Source organism: Alosa pseudoharengus, unplaced genomic scaffold, assembly GCF_046254945.1.
Source record: "Alosa pseudoharengus isolate Yale_2024_CS ecotype anadromous, Long Island Sound unplaced genomic scaffold, YU_APseudo_1.1 YU_APseudo_1.1_scf_2, whole genome shotgun sequence".
Classification (NCBI taxonomy): Eukaryota; Metazoa; Chordata; class Actinopteri; order Clupeiformes; family Clupeidae; genus Alosa; species Alosa pseudoharengus.
The window spans coordinates 39,477,396-39,494,497 of NW_027468663.1; the positions used below are offsets into that span (position 1 = coordinate 39,477,396).

At 44.6% G+C, this 17,102-nt stretch overlaps 1 protein-coding gene across 3 annotated transcripts in view; it reads right to left on the minus strand.

Annotated features, from left to right (window-relative positions):
- inpp4b (inositol polyphosphate-4-phosphatase type II B) overlaps positions 1-17,102 on the minus strand; it is a 181,704-nt gene that overhangs the window by 157,244 nt on the left and 7,358 nt on the right. For all 3 annotated transcript variants that reach the window (XM_076294963.1, XM_076294962.1, XM_076294964.1), the window contains exon 2: positions 16,571-16,687. In XM_076294963.1, coding sequence (XP_076151078.1) covers positions 16,571-16,687 — 117 coding nt within the window. The remainder of the gene's footprint in view (positions 1-16,570; positions 16,688-17,102) is intronic.

Consider the following 17,102-nt stretch of genomic DNA (forward strand, 5'->3'; position numbering starts at 1 on the left):
CTCTGGAAAAACAGCGGAAAGCTCTGGAAATCGCTGAGTCAGTTTCTTTTGCACATCATGGTTATTGACAGTGCGGATTAGCATGAGGGGGATTCTCAATACATCAGCAGTATATAACTGGAGAGATGGGTCCCTGTGGAGTATTCCCCTGTGAGTGTGTGTTTGTGTGTGTGTGTGTGTGTGTGTGTGCGGTGTGTGTTTGCGGTGTGTGTGTGTGTGTGTGTGTGTGTGTGTTTGCGGTGTGTGTGTGTGTGTTTTTGTGTGTGGGGGGGAGAGTGAGTGGGGAGTCCTCTCAGGAAGTGACAATAATTCCTCTGGAAAGGCATGCAGGAAGGTGAGAAGTGCTGTGAAATGCAAACTGCTCTAGGTGGCTTTTCTGGCCAGGTTGAATCTCAACATTTGTACTGCTCCCCTCCAATCACCCTTGCAATTTTACAGTAAAAAGAGACATGTTGTGAATCTGGGATCCATTTTAAAACGTCACCGTTGCACCAAACTGATTGAAGGCTGTTTTCATCCACCAGGTCATGAAAAGACTTTTACATGCTTTTGTATTAAGATTTATAGTGTATCCAAATCCCTTTATTCCTCTCTCTCTCTCTCTCTCTCTCACATACACACACACACATACACACACACACACACACACACACATACACACACACATACACACACACACACACACACACTCCAAAACATAGCAGTTTGCACGCCCACTGATTACTTCATGTATTATGTGTTGTGAGTGAGCGGCAGCAGTGACAGGTTTAGAGGAACAGAGGGTGACGTCTCCCATCCAGCTCCAAGCACAAAGGGAGACGAAGGAGAGGTGATCAAAGCCACAGTCAGTCTGCAGCCCTCTGTCAGCAGAGAGGGAGGGGAGGGTGGAAGGAGAGGGGGAGCAAGAGAAAGAGAGGATGGAGAGGTAGAACTGGTGGAGAGAGGGACAGGTTTGACAAGGGGGGGGGGGGGGGGGTTGGAGGTTGGAGGGGGGTTGTTGGAGGGGGTGTTTGTGTGTACCTATGTGTGAGCATGTGTGTGAGTCCCTCATGCGTTTCCCTATGTGTTTGTGCATTTGTGCATGTTTTTGTGTGTGTTTGTGTGTGTGTGTGTGTGTGTGTGTGTATGTGTGTGTGCGTGAGTATGTGTGTCTGTGTTTGTGCGTGTGCGTGTGTATGTGCGTGCATGTGTACGTGTGTTGTGCTGATTGCAATCATCCCTCTCTGAAACCCAAGCACTCTCTCCATCCACCCCACTGTGTCTCTCTTCTGTCATAAAGGATGCATCTGAATGCGTTCTGCCTCTCTGGCCATTAATGCACACACGAGTGGCCGCTCCTTCAGTCACACAGACGATCAGGACCAGATTGGACCAGGCTCCGCTAATGGCACTCTCTTACTCCAGTAAAGCGGTCTGAAGTACAGAGATGATGAGATGCTTGAAATGTGACACACTATCAGACGCACACAGGCACAGACAAAGCCCAGAACATGAAACAAACAGCAGTGCATGAAAAATGCTCTGTGAGCAAGGGGCAGTACATATGTGCATGTGTGTGTGTGTGTGAGTGTGTGTTTGTGTTTGATAGGGCATGCAACTGCTTTCCATTTGATGATCATGTGCCACCATTAGTTCAGCCCTCCCCCTTCACAGCCTCATCTTCATAAGGGGGAAGTGAGGGATATGAGGCAGATTAAAACTAATGGAAACTCTTATCGCTGCAGCCCATGCCTTCCTGTGTCTCTCTCCATGGCTGTCTTCCCTTCTTCATGTCTACTGTACGTCCACACTCTACTGCGGCGCTTCACCAGAGAGGAACTGAGTAAGGCCAGTGCGTTTGCTGGTCCCCCCACAGGTCCTCTTCACAGTGAACATGCCTATGCGATGAGCTGAGGTCCAGCAGCACTCAGGAGCGCTTCAGCGTTTGGGCTTCTCATGTTCCATTTGCTGCATCCCGTCCTCACTTGGCTAATTCCCATTCCCATTGAAACGCTGGTCGGCGGTGTGTGCAGCAGGCGTGGGGACAGATCTTCCTCATTAACGCGCACCTGCACATCCATCCCAGTCACGTGCACGGCACGCTCATGAAGTCGGTCACGTGCACGCTTACAGAACCGCGCTGGGCTAATTACACGCAGCGAGCGCTTGGTATGAAGAGAGCACCGCATTCTCTCCAGAGGGGCCCAGGCATCAGCTCACATCAACAGGTGATTCATTACATTTAAATGTTTCATGTTTGGTGCTGAGGAGCTCTCTAGCGCTCAATAGTTTTATATTGCTTGTTAATACGGCTGTTGACATGGGAGTTTTCATTGCGGGCATTTGCTGCAGGAGCTTAATTGATTCCGAGGCTGTGGATCCTCAGCAGCTCTGTGCCTGTGTGCAGGCGCGAGCCTCCAAGCCTCCCGGCCGACCCTTAAATGCATATATTAGAGCAGTGTCCCCCAGAGGCACACGCCGCCTCATCCGGTACAGCCCCCGAAGCCTTAAACGCTGCCAATGACAAAAGCAATACGGCAACCGGCGCGGCGCAATCCCCTTTGATTCCACCATAAGTCACCAGAGATCAGGAGACATCTCCAGGATAGAGTCGGCGTGGGACAGACAACCACGCGCAAGTTTCTGCGACGCATGGACAGTTGACGGGGGAAAAAGGAGGGCCCTTCCTCTGGTTGCCATGGAGATGACCGACCCCTCCCGATGGCAGCAGCTCAAGTCCACTCAGAGAGACCGAGCCGTGTCCCCCCTGCTTTACCTCCGCCCTCTCCATCCGTCTCTCTGTTTTTCGGGCGGTCTGGCGTGTGCTTCTCACATATTCATGTGGCTCGGCAGGGGCCGCCGCTGCATACGGAATGGGAAGGCTCCGGGCGAAAGGGAAATCATCTCGGAATGAAACGCTCCCTTTGGAATGTAAAAAATCAGATCAGCATGCAAAAAACACAATTCTGCCTTTTTCCACATGCCTCTCTCCTCCTCTTTCCTCCTTCTAACACTTCACCAGAAACCTATTGCCTAAAAATGAGATATTAAGAAGACAGAGAGAGAGAGAGAGAGAGAGAGAGAGAGAGAGAGAGAGGGAAGAGAGAGAGAGGGGGGAGCGCACTCATTTCCCCTTCTGTAAGGTGCTGAAGCAGGAGAGGCTTTACCCACTGACTGGTTCAGTGTGCCATTCAAAAAGCCAGCGCTGTCCTGGGGCCAAGGGGCTGTGACTGTTCCGCTCCAACAGCCCAACGAACAGCAACAGATTTCCAAAACAATGGCCTTTATATCACACAAACCACAGCACAGCCAGTCAAACACAAACAAACACAAATGAGAGCACACACACATAAATGCGTATGCGGGCAGCAGACATGAACAGGCATATGCACAAAAATACAGACACGCACACATACAGTACAAACGTGTGGAAGAGGGCAGCCGTGGCCTACTGGTTAGCGCTTCGGACTTGTAACCGGAGGGTTGCCGGTTCAAACCCCGACCAGTAGGCACGGTTGAAGTAAGGCACCTAACCCCTCACTGCTCCCCGAGCGCCGCTGTTGTTGCAGGCATCTCACTGCGCCAGGATTAGTGTGTGCTTCACCTCACTGTGTGTTCACTGTGTGCTGAGTGTGTTTCACTAATTCACGGATTGGGATAAATGCAGAGACCAAATTTCCCTCACGGGATCAAAAGAGTATATATACTATACTACTATACTATACATTTACACAGACAACAGGGTTCCCACTCTAAGTCAGATGTAAAATTTGATGACTTTTCCCTGACGAAAAACATGAATTTCCATGAGCTACTATAGAATGAATCGTACAATATACTGACCAAAGATTTCAGAGTAGCCGCGTAGCGTTCAAGAATATGTGACTTTTATAGAGTGGGAGATGAATAAATGGGCATTGAATAAGCACAGTTGGTCTAACCACAACCACTCAAGCAAGCAGTAAAGCTAAAATATATACCAATTCTGCACGGACATAATACTGTATCTGCATTAATGTATTTTGACAAGTACATTTTAAACTGCTATAACCAAATTCCCTGATATTCCATGACTTTGCCCCACAAATGATAAAATTCCCTGACTTTCCATGTCTGGAATAGACTTCCATGATATTCCAGAAATTCCATGACCCGTGGGAACCCTGAGACAAATATATACACACACAAACAGGCACTCCTAAAAAAAATACAGATACGCACATATTCAAACATGTGGAAGAAGGCAGAGACAGACACAGGCATTCACACACGCACACACAAACATTAACACACACACACACACAAAGGTATGCAGTTATCCACAAACACACCGAAAAACACACCACAAAAATGCAAGCATTCCCTAACCCAGCCAGACATTAAAGCCTGTTCATTTCCTTTGCTCCTTCCTAAAAGGGGCCCTCAATTACGGGCAAGTGGCTGGTTTTGGCCTCTGTAGCTGCTGGAGTGGCTGGACTATGGCACGGTCAGAAACGTATAACAAGCTCTCCCCGAACCTCACACGGCCAGCAGGAGTGAGAGGGGAAAGCTCAACATAAGCTCACACCAGCAGTTACTCACACTCAAGAAGATGGAGGGAACTGGCAGGATTGGTGTGAACAGTTAGAGGAGTGAGAGACAAGAGAGAGAGAGAGAGAGAGAGAGAGAGAGAAACTGTGTGAGGGAGGAGAGAATGAAATGTGAACTGGAGATGGAGAGATAGTTTGGCACTCCCTTCCTCCTAAATGATACAGAGGCAATGAGGCCTCCTCTCTGAGCCATCTCCATGTGCTCCAGCAGCAGGGGGTCTGCCACAGCCAGACCAAGAGCACAGCGGGACGACCAGGGCCACAATCCAGCCCTTCTGCACCGCCACCACCTCCACCACCTCCACCACCACCACCACAGCCCAGTCAGCCATACAGACAGAGAGGAAGAGACATGGAGAGAGATGGAGAAGATGAGGAGGGAAGGAGGAGCCAGGAGGAGCAGGTGGGAGCGTCAAATATGCCTGCATGGCCAAGATCAGAGAGAGAGAGGGAGAGAGAGAGAAAGAGAGAGAGAGCTGAGGAAAGAAGGGTAGAGCACAAAGACAATGTGAAGGAGAGCGATAGGATAGGAGGAGATTACTGAGGAGGAGAGGAAGTTGAGGAGGATGTGAAAGGACAGGTGGAGGAGCGCTAATGAGGCTGGCGATTTATACGGCTGCAAGGCCCATAAAGCACAAGCCCTGGAGAGAGAGAGAGAGAGAGAGAGAGAGAGAAAGAGAGAGAGAGAGAGAGAGAGAGAGAGAAGGGGAAGAAGAAAAAGAAGAAGAAGAAGAAGAAGAGACAGCTGATGGATGGTCTCCAAAGTCTCTTCACTCATGTTTCAACAATAGATCTGTAAATAATCTGCTTCTTTTGCCTGTCTGCCGCTTTTGTTGTTTTTTTGGAAGGGAAGATCAAGATCAATCTTCAGGCAGCTATTGGGAAGTAATTAACTGCTGTGTTTCCACATATCGTCTTTACACAGCTTGAACAGACTCTTCATTGCTGAAACACAACACCTTCTAAAGTGTCAGTAAAGTAATGGCTTTGTCTGTTTGAATGTTACTGATGGAAATTGCATGTTGTCTGTTAATTACTGGCTTATAATTCCTTTCTGTACCTTCAACATGACCAATTATACACATTATCCTTCAGTGATTCACATTACTCGAATAATTTGCACGCCCTACCAACTAAACTGTAAAATTACAGAATAAATCAGCCGTGGCCTACTGGTTAGCGCTTCGGACTTGTGACCGGAGGGTTATCGGTTCGAACCCCAACCAGTAGGCACGGCTGAAGTGGCCTTCAGCAAGGCACCTAACCCCTCACTGCTCCCCGAGCGCCGCTGTTGTTGCAGGCAGCTCACTGCGCCGGGATTAGTGTGTGCTTCACCTCACTGTGTGCTGAGTGTGTTTCACTAATTCACGGATTGGGATAAATGCAGAGACCAAATTTCCCTCAAGGGATCAAAAGAGTATATATACTTATACTTACTTATACTTAAATACAGCAGAAAAAGCAACATCCTTTACCTGACTAAGTTTTTCTACTAAGAATTTCTGTTTTTCTTTCTTTTCTCAGGCACATTTTAGTTTTAAGTGGTCTTAGTTGATGTAACATCATGCCTGAAAAAAGTGAATTTATAACAGTTTCCTTCAGCTCTTCCAACGTACGGCAGCGTTATCCCTGACAGTGCTGCTGCAGGTCGGACTGATAGATAGATAGATAGATACTTTATTGATCCCCAGGGGAAATTCAAGACAGGACTGCAGAGGCTGTGTGAGTGTGCTGCTGTGACATGACTGCAGTGCAGTGAAGAAACGCCGGACTGCGGCCGCACTCTTCCCAAGGATTGCGCCATTAATCCAGCCCTCGCCTGGATCGTTAGGGCTGTTAATGCGGCCCGTGTTGAGCCATTAGACGCGGACTCCTCCGGGTCGCGCTTGAGAGGAGCCGTGAGTGAGTGCCTCGGCGCGCGTGGCCAGTTGCTGGGGCTAACCAGCCCCCCAGCAGTCCGGCTGTACTTCCTTACCTGCCTCTGTCGCCACCAGTGAGCCGGAACACTCAACACTGTGTCGAGGGGAGGACAACCCACCCGCTCTGCATACTGATAAACAAAACCGATTGTGTAACACTGCAGCTAGAGCTCAAGTTGTCGCTGTGCTGTCGACGTCTGGATATTGGCCTCCTCGACGGATCCCAGGGCTCAAACAGAACAACTGGGCTCATGGATGTCTGAGGAATTCATCACTTTCTCGGTTACACTTTACTTGAGAGTATCAACATAAGAGTGACATGACACTGTCATGAATGTGCCATAAACAAGTCATAAACTTTTATGACATAACACTTCTGTTATTAAGATACTCGTTTTCTGTCATAACAAGTTAGGGTTAGGGTTAGAGGTTAGGATTAGGGTGCATGTGTCATGACAGTGTCATATGTTCATGACAGTATCATGTCACTCTTATGTCGATACTGTCAAGTAAAGTGTTACCCCTTTCTCTATAAATGAATCACAAAACCTCACACCTTCAGAAAAACAAGCAAGTCCTCACAGAACACAACTCATTAAACAAACACAGTAGATGTTCTTCTTCTAGGGTCTGAGTATTTGCTGAATGCAGTTCTCTGACTCTGACTTCAGCGCAGTCCAATTCTGGCGTGAGGATACCCATTGCACCAAGTTCTTGACGACTGTGTCGCATGTGAATTTTCCACACACTATTCAAAATAAATCTTCACTCCAGAGGCCCTCACGGCCTCATTCTGACATTGGACCCAAATGGTTTTTAATGCCACGCACGACGTTCTGACCACTAAGCACAAACAGCGCATATGACACCCCATGCCGGGCTGCCATGATGCCTTAGTGGTGTTTGGATGCGTATGGAACTAACGCTGAATAATTATTCCAACTGGACGGAGGCAGCGTGTGCTTAGATTAGATTCCGTATGACCGTACGAAATGCCACCAAGTTTGGGATCTGAGCAAATACGGCAGAATGGTCCATGGAAGGGCGATGCTGTTGGGTGATTAGTGCCGTCCACAAAAGTGTAGAAGGCAGGAGTTGCTTTTGCAGTGACAGCAGAATGTAGCACTTCCATGATGCAGAGTTATGAAGTGTCTGCAGTGAAAGTCTTGTGGAAGCATTGAGTTCAGGGATGTAACACAGGTTCTGTGACATTAAAACAGGATGTCTTTCGATTTTCCTTTACATACCCGCTTTAGGTTTCAACAGATATGCGAGTGTGCTTGTGTGACCATGTGTCTTTTTACTATTCCATCAAAGTGCTCTCTCTCTCTTCCTCTCTCTCTCAGTGTGTGTGTGTGTGTGTGTGTGTGTGTGTGTGTGTTTGTGTGTGTCCGTGTACATGAATGTATTTTGCAAGCATTTAGTAATAAGTGAAGCGCACTCAGAGAGGTTAAAAATGAGAGACGAGAACACAAGCAGAAATCTCTGCATGACTGCCTCAACATAACTCTATGCTCACTCTCACTCTCACACACACTCTACACACATGTTCTTCCCTATCCAAGTAAGATAATGTTTTGCTAGTGCACAAACACACAAACACACAAACAAACACAACTGCCAAAAACAAAGCTACAAAGCCAAACACAAATGCATGCAGTGTCTTGATTTCAAATATGAGCTTGTTCAAAAAAACTTCTGTTTTTCACCTCACCTTCTTTCTCCCAAAGCAATATAAACCACATAAAGATACTAATTCCTTGTTCACTCTTTGTCTTGAACACAACAGACTCAAAATATATCACCCAAAATAGCAGAACATAGGCCCTTTCCTTAATCCAACCGAGGTCGACTTGTTAACTGATAATGTAATGAACTCATTACGCTCAACCCTTGATTCAGTAGCACCACTAAAAAAGAGAGTAAGGAAACAAGTAAGGCGTGCTCCATGGTCCACCACACAGACAAAAACCCTCAAACAAGCAGCGCGCAAATTTGAACAAAAATGGCGTACGTACTACTAAATTGGAAGTCTTCCGCCAAGCATGGAAAGATAGCCTTATCACCTACAAAAAAACACTCAACGAGGCTAAGTCAACCTACTATTCCTTGCTGATCGAAGAAAACAAAAATATCTCTTTACCACAATTTCACGCCTGACGAAGAGCCACACTGAAGTAACCGAATCTATCCCTATATGCCTAAACAGTAATGACTTCATGAACTTTTTCAATGACAAAATTGAAACAATTAGAGATAAGATTAATAACCAATCAGTCTCACCAGATATTTGTACTCCATTGCTGAACGGTAGCCAAAACATAATTAAATCACAGATGAGACGAACAACTTTGAATTCATTTACACCTATCGACATATTAGACCTCACCTTCACAATTTCCTCATCAAAATCTACAACTAGTCTACTAGATCCTATTCCTACTCATCTTCTGAAATCTGCTCTCCCTTTCTTGGATAATGCTTTGCTCCAGATCATAAATAATTCACTGCTATCAGGGCATGTACCACAGTCGTTTAAGTTATCTGTTATTAAGCCATCCCTCAAAAAACCTACCCTTGACCCTAACAGCCTGGCCAACTATAGGCCTATATCTAATCTCCCTTTTCTGTCGAAAATACTAGAAAAAATTGTGTCCAAACAAATTAGTGCCTTCTTACATATGAATAAAATCCAAGAATTATATCAGTCTGGTTTCAGAGCTCACCACAGTACTGAATCAGCCTTAGTTAAAGTTTTTAACGACCTCCTCATTGCTGCCGATAATGGACATATATCAATTTTAGTCCTCCTGGACCTCAGTGCTGCCTTCGACACCATAGACCATGACATACTACTTCACAGGCTTGAGCATTTGACTCAGCACTCGCTTGGTTTAGATCATACCTTTCTAACCGCAGACAATTTGTACAAGTCCACAATAAACCGTCTATCCAGACTATGGTAAAATATGGGGTGCCCCAAGGCTCAGTACTAGGGCCCCTGTTATTTTCTCTCTATATGCTTCCCCTAGGCTCTGAAATTAGGAAACATGGCATTAAATTTCATTCTTATGCAGACGATACACAACTATACCTTCGACTATCGTCATCCACAAGTGTTAAAAATCTAGGAGTTACAATTGACCAAGACCTATCACTAAGTAATCACATAAAACAGATTACCAAAACTTCATTCTATCACCTAAGGAACATTTCAAAGATAAGGAACTTATCCTTACCAGATGCTGAAAAATTAATCCATGCTTTTGTAACCTCAAGAATTGATTATTGCAATAGTCTGTATGCTGGCTGCAATAACACCTGTCTAAAGAGCTAACAGCTTATACAAAATGCAGCTGCTCGCACACTCACTAGAACTAAAAAATATGAACATATTTCCTGGCATCTCTACATTGGCTGCCTGTTAAAAGTCGCATTGACTTCAAAATATTACTTCTAACGTACAAAGCCATTAATAGCCAGGCACCAGAATATATTAAAGATCTCCTAGTCCCATATAACCCGCCCAGACCGCTACGATCACAGAATACTGGCCTTGTAATTCCAAGAATCTCAAAAACGACAGTAGGTGGCAGAGCTTTCAGCTATCGCGCACCCCTCCTCTGGAATAATCTCCCTTCCTCAATTCGATTAGCAGACACCCTCCCTATTTTTAAGTCTAGACTTAAAACATACCTCTTTACTGCCTCCCATAGTTAGGTATGGTGCGGTGTGGAACTTCACCAATCTCGGGGATTTTGGAATGGACCACCCTGCTGAGTCCTCCTGTGACTGGCACCCTAGTCGCGCATGAGATGGTGGTCACTGACCATACCTGCGCTGGTGTCGACTACCCCTCACCATGCCTTAGTTATGCTGCTATAGTATAGTGCTGTCATGGACTTCTCATGTGCCACGCCGTACAACCCCCCCCCCTCTCCTCTCTCCCCTACTGTCTTTCTCTCAACTCTCCCTCTCTTGCCCATTCTCACTATGATTTACTGTAACAATATATAGCACCACTGATCACTTCTTGACATTAACCACATTGATTTCAAGTTATACTAACCCATTCTACATTTCTCTTTCTTCTCCCTTACTGTACCTCACTTGTGAGGTATATCATCACCAGTCATCAACCATCTGTGTGCCTGGCCCTCCTCTTACCCATCCCACCTGAAGTCCCATCCTTGACTGCTGTATTACTGTCCCCCTACCTGGATTCCTGGCCCGTACAGTCCCATCACCTGCCTATGAAAACTCTGCCCGGATTCTGGCCTGTCTGCTGACCCTCCACTTGCCCCCTGACAACTTTCTTTCCTGGACAATTCCGACGCCGGACTATTGCACTTTCTCTCACTAAATCATGATTAATGCTTTATCATACCGGAGACGTAATCATCCCACCTCTTGTAACTTTCACCTCAGGTGCTTTAAACACCATGTCCTATTCTCCACACCTGACTGTCATATGCATTTGTCATTGTTTACAGACCTTACTGTCCGTATTGACCCTAGGCAGATGGGTCAGGCCCTTGAGTCGTGGATCTGCTCGAGGTTTCTTCCTATATGTATCTCCAATTCTAGGGAGTTTTTCCTCGCCCCTGTTACCCATGGGCCTTCCTTCTTTCTTTCTTCCTTTTCTTTTCTCCCTCTTTTCTTGCCATGATACATGTGTAATGTTTTGGCGCTATATAAGCACAATAAATGAAACTAGATGTACCGCGTAGCGGTACAAAATATGACCGCCGCTCAGTCCTGCACATCCATTCCGCGAAAATAAATCATATTAATGAATTTGTCTCCATCTTCTACTCCATCCCCCACTCTTGAAACTTTTGTGTATGCTTGTTTGGAATGTGTGTTTGCACACATTCCGCTAACAAAGTAGCCTACTGGCGCTGCAAAGGTGAATAGATTTGTTTCTGGGCCAAAAAATCTGTAACATTGTTATAAAACCTTTAAAATCTCTAAACAATCACAAGTAGGGCAGTTCATCATAGTCCATCCATTGCAACTGGACTGATGAAAGGTACACCTGTAGGCTACATTGTATTTGGGAAAAGCAGAAGGTAGCAGCATAATGTATTTATTTATTTATTATTAAACTAAAACAATCCCTGTCAGTTCCATGCAGTTTTCAACAGCTATCAAGAAGAGAGGTCATGTCATGGATTTTTGTGAATGTTTCTTCTTCTACATATGCATAGGTTTAGTCATCTAGTTCAAATTATATTCAGCTTTATTGTCAATGCACAAATTAAATACCAGTAGTCTAAAACAAAATGCCGTTTTACCCAGTGGTGCAAATAACTGACATGTCCAAAAGGGCCTTCATGAAATGCGTTGCGAGACTGTTCATACACATTTTAACGGGCAAAGTTGAAGAGCTACTCTCCGTTATTGTTTGTGCAAATAATATGCTGATTCATGTTCCCTTGCATTTTGCAACCATGAGGTCCATGGTTAAGCTCAATCTTTTGACGCAATCTTTTGATTTTCACCCAGCCTAGTCCATGGTAGGCGCCCGATAGAAATATTGTTTAATTTTGCGATTGAGATATCCACGCACTGGCGCCCCCCCTGCGACGTGTTCGCCCCCCGGTTTTAGAGCTATTCTAAATGCAAAAATGCATAGACATTGCATGACAAAACCGTGACTGTTAACAAACTATAAGCTATATAAGGTAGGCCCTATGCTAGGCCTATTACACAACACAAATTGTCACCAGGCTATGCTGGCGACCCAAATAAAATCTCCGTTGGAACCAATGGCTTACACCTTACAGTATCAAGCTGCCACCTCTTGGCGAAAAGTTAATAGTTTTGCATATCAGTAGTAATACATTTCACGTAGCTGTGAATCACGGAAAGGGCGAATGAAGTGGACACTTCTAAATGGAACCCAACCCACTGTACAGTAACTCAAGGTCTGTGGCTAAAGCAGCCATAATGAAAGCGTTATCATTGTTTGGATACTTCACACACACGTGTTTTTTAATCGCATAGACTACAACTACCAAGCTGGAATCAAAGCACATCGACTCCCCTCTCACACCCTAAACACGCACTTCGAACAAACAAAAAGCGCCTCAGTCTCACGGAATAGCCATAGGCAAAACTGTATCTGACCGGTGTAACGTTGGTACTAGATCATCCATCGCAAAGAATGATTTTTGTAGCACGTGCAACAAATATGTGTAGGTACAGCCCTGCCCTGAATACATCTCAACGTGCGCTCTAAAACATCTGGTTTAAATGGAGATGTAGATCATCACGGGATCGATCATAGACAGGTAATCTTTCAGGTAGCCTAGGCCTATATATTTTCCATTAAAAAACCATCACGTAGCGAACGTGTTGTGGCTAACTCACTTAGCTCCTGTTAGTAGCCTAGGTTATGGTCATAAGCAAATGAGATGACAGTCGAAAGATACAATTAGGGCTGTTATCGATTTGCTTGGTAGCCTATAAACGCATTTATGGTTTTCTACAAATACATCAATAATCAAATTGGCCTCCATCACTCAACCATGCTAACGGTAACATTATTTTACCTACGTTCTGCTATTGATAGGATTAACGTAGCCTACCTGCAGTAAAAAACAAGCATGTCCGATAAACATTCTCAGATTTATTTCGGCTTCAAGAGGAAATGGGAATTACATTTCATGCAGAAATCATCCTACCCTTAGACGTTCTCTGCGGTAAACTACTGTAGCCTACAGTCTTGTCCTTGTAGGAAGCATAGTGTCTTTCTAACCCACTTTAGATTAACTTCCAACAAAATTACGTCTCACTGCAACGATGCGCCATCTAGTGGACAAACGACTACTTATCGCCAATACTGGAAATGCAGCCATGATGATGATGATGAATATTTATTTTGGCTTTCTTTTAATCCTACTGAATTTGTAATTATGTATCAGCCGTTCTAATACCGATAGTATGTGGGTGCCTGTGTGTGTGTGTGCATGTGTATATGTGTGCACCACCATCTACAGGCCAATGAGTGTAGAGTCACTAAATGTACACATAACTTAATTTTTTAGACCCCCCCATGGATGAAATTCTACGAAACTTGGCATACCCCCATAGAATGTCAGGTTAATCATACACATAAAATTTGGTGCAGTTCTGAACGTCTTTACTGAAGAGAGGGGCGATTAAAGCAGAATGATATTGCATTTTCATTTTTTACCGGGGGGGTGCAAATCACAAATGAGTGATTATGGGCTAAGTTGATGTGGGCCCTTGAGACCAACATACCATAAAAATTTCTTCATCCTCGGTGCCACGGTTCAGGTAGTTATTTAGGAAAAACTGCATTTTTTGGGTTTCGGGGGGCCCAGCGCGGAGGGGGAGTGGCCCCCGGGGACCAAACGAAATTTTTCCGTAAAAGTCTAGTGGGGCTACATACCCACCAAATTTCATGTGCCCCGGTGTTTCGGTGCCCCGGGTATCGTTGACCAAAATTTCAGGAAGTAGATGACGGGAAAAAAAAAAAAAAAAAAAAAAAAAAAAACTTTGACAATCCCTATATGACCGCTTCGCTAGCTTCGCTAGCGGCGGTCATAATGATCTGTTTCAGTATTTTTTTGTGGGTTGTTTTTCTGTGGGTTGTCTTACTGTTAAATTGTCTTAATTTCCTTGCAGAACTACCTCTTGACTAAACAAGACATGTCAACCTACCAGTGCATCATAACATGTCAAAACATATCTCTGTGCCACTGTAAATATTTTTCCAATAAATAGTGTGCCATCTTGGCATCATCTTCACATACAGCATCAGAACAGGTTGCTTACAGACACAGTTTGACACTCGGAACATACACCAGCATTACGGTTTTTGTTTCTCTCATGCAATAACTGAAAATGGTAACAATCTTGCCTCTATTCACACTGTTCTTGAGGGCCAATGAAGAGACGGTTTCAGTAGCATACTCCCTCCAGTCTCTCTCATTCAAGTTAAGGGTCAGGGTGTTGGACTGGACATGATGGATGACTTGGTTGAACCTTTTCAGAGCTACAGGTGTTACAGTGCCCTCCACGTGTATTGGCACTCCTGGTAAAGTTGAGTAAAAAGAGGTGTAACAAGTATCTACTTTTTATAGCCATTCCTTGACGACAATTAGCCTGGCTAGCGCCACCACTTCTCAATGAGACGTGGTCTGGGAACCAAACGTTCATTTTCTCGTATTTGAAAAAAATGCCCAGATCCGTTTATTGGGTGCCACGGATGTCTATCAAATGTGTCTGTGCATAGCTCATCATCGTCTTGCTTTCCCCCTTGTTCTGTGATTGGTCTCCTATCTCAGGCGAAAATTTGCTCCATGGTCTCCAGGCTGCCTTGAGAGCGTGAATCAAATCGAGCGCAAGGCAGCATGGGAACACCCAGGCTAGACGACAATTTGAATCGATTGTATTCTCTTTTTTTACCTATGTTGAAAAATCTATACCTTAGTGAACCAGGAAGTCATGGATTACTGTTTGAAAGTTCAGACACATTGATTTACTTAAAGAAGTTGAATATAAATGGAAGAAAGCTTCTGTCACATTTTGTTTTTCTAGAGGTGCCAATCACAGTAGCACATGTGTGTTGTTATGTTTTTTCTCAGAATAAATGTGCTTCCCTTTACTTCACCAGGAGTCCACTAAATGAGGAGGGCACCTGTACATGCTGTCTATCTATCTATCTATCTATCTATCTATCTATCTACATAGCCCAAATACCTGTGCTAGTTTATCCAATATGCCTGGGTAGATGATGAAAATATATAATTATACACTGTGTGACTAACACTTGTAACTATTTAGGGTAACGCTTTAGAATAACGTGTGCTTATTAGGTATTAACAGTGCATAATAAGCAGTTAACAATTCATTACTAACAGTTAGTTAACTGTTGTTATCCTTTAATAACATTAACTAACTGTTAGCATGCAGCTTGTAAGTGTTAATAAGCAGCCTTTTAAGTTACTTACAAGCATATTTGTTAACAGTTGTAAGTGTCAACAAGCAGCTTGTTAATGCTTGTCAATGGTGTATAAGACAAAGAGGTGGATAACTAATACGCTTATAAGACCTTTCTTACCTATTTGTAGTAAATTTTGCAGCCCCCCAATCTAAAGCGAGGACCATGTAGCCTATAGTTCCACAAGCCCAACCTTCTATCTCTTTATATACTGTATATCTCTATCTAGCTTGGTTTAGCTGTGAGAAATGCACCTTCAAAATTGTTGCAGTGAGCAGGAATCGAACCCCGGTCTCCCACGTCAAAGAGTGCATCACTACTTGTTGAGCTACATTACTGTTCCTAATTCTCTGATGAAGATATACAGTATATAAAGAGATAGAAGGTTGGGCTTGTGGAACTATAGGCTACATGGTCCTCGCTTTAGATTGGGGGGCTGCAAAATTTACTACAAATAGGTAAGAAAGGTCTTATAAGCGTATTAGTTATCCACCTCTTTGTCTTATACACCATTGACAAGCATTAACAAGCTGCTTGTTAACTTTACAACTGTTAACAAATATGCTTGTAAGTAACTTAAAAGGCTGCTTATTAACACTTACAAGCTGCATGCTAACAGTTAGTTAATGTTATTAAAGGATAACAACAGTTAACTAACTGTTAGTAATGAATTGTTAACTGCTTATTATGCACTGTTAATACCTAATAAGCACATGTTATTCTAAAGCGTTACCCTATTTAGTTTGTGTTTTTGTGACCAGGCAATGTTATGTTACTTGCTGATTATTTTTCTATGTCCCACTATCAATTTATGTCCACTAGTTGGGCACTATAAAGTATAAATTCTATAAATGGCACTATAAATGATACATTCCAACATCTGGCTGGCCTTTTGCTATTGAGTTACAGCAAGCAACCGCCAGTACAATGTCAAAGAGGTCATATTAAGCTTCATATTCATATCCATGCAACAATAGCTGGACTATGGACTATATGGCAAAAGGTGATATGTTCTAGTGACTAGTGAAATTATTATGGGAGGTCATTTTTTCATCCCGAAATGACATGCTACTGACCCAAGCCAACCTTACGAGGTGAAGCCTACTCACAGTATTAGCAGATTTGTCCTTCACATCGTAGACGCTGAGTTTGATGACTGTCTCCTCCAAGATGGGGCACTGTGGTGGGAACGTCACCCCTGTCAGGAACAGAGGGTCTCTTGTTCCCTGGAAGAGGGGGAGGGGAAGAAAAAGGGGGATGTGTGTTTAGAAGGGAGTGGGCTGAAGTTGGGGTGGGGTAAGTGAGCCAACAGCTGCACACAGGCTGCCAGCCACACATGCTGCCCTCCACCCCACGCCACCCTGTCCACTTCTCACCCCCACCACCCGCTCTGTGCGCCTCCATCCCAATCTGGCAGATGGGGGGATCACAGGCCTGCTCTCGGGGCCAAGCCTGGGGCCGTAGTACGCCAGATGACCAGGCTCGGAGTGAGCCAACCAGCATGGCACAGACAGGGTGTGGTGGGGCGGCAGTCACACGGTGCATGGGCATACAGTATATACACACTCAAATGCACAAAGACAAATACAAATACTGGCTGTAGAAGAGCACACATATCCACTGGCTCACTTTCTCATTCTC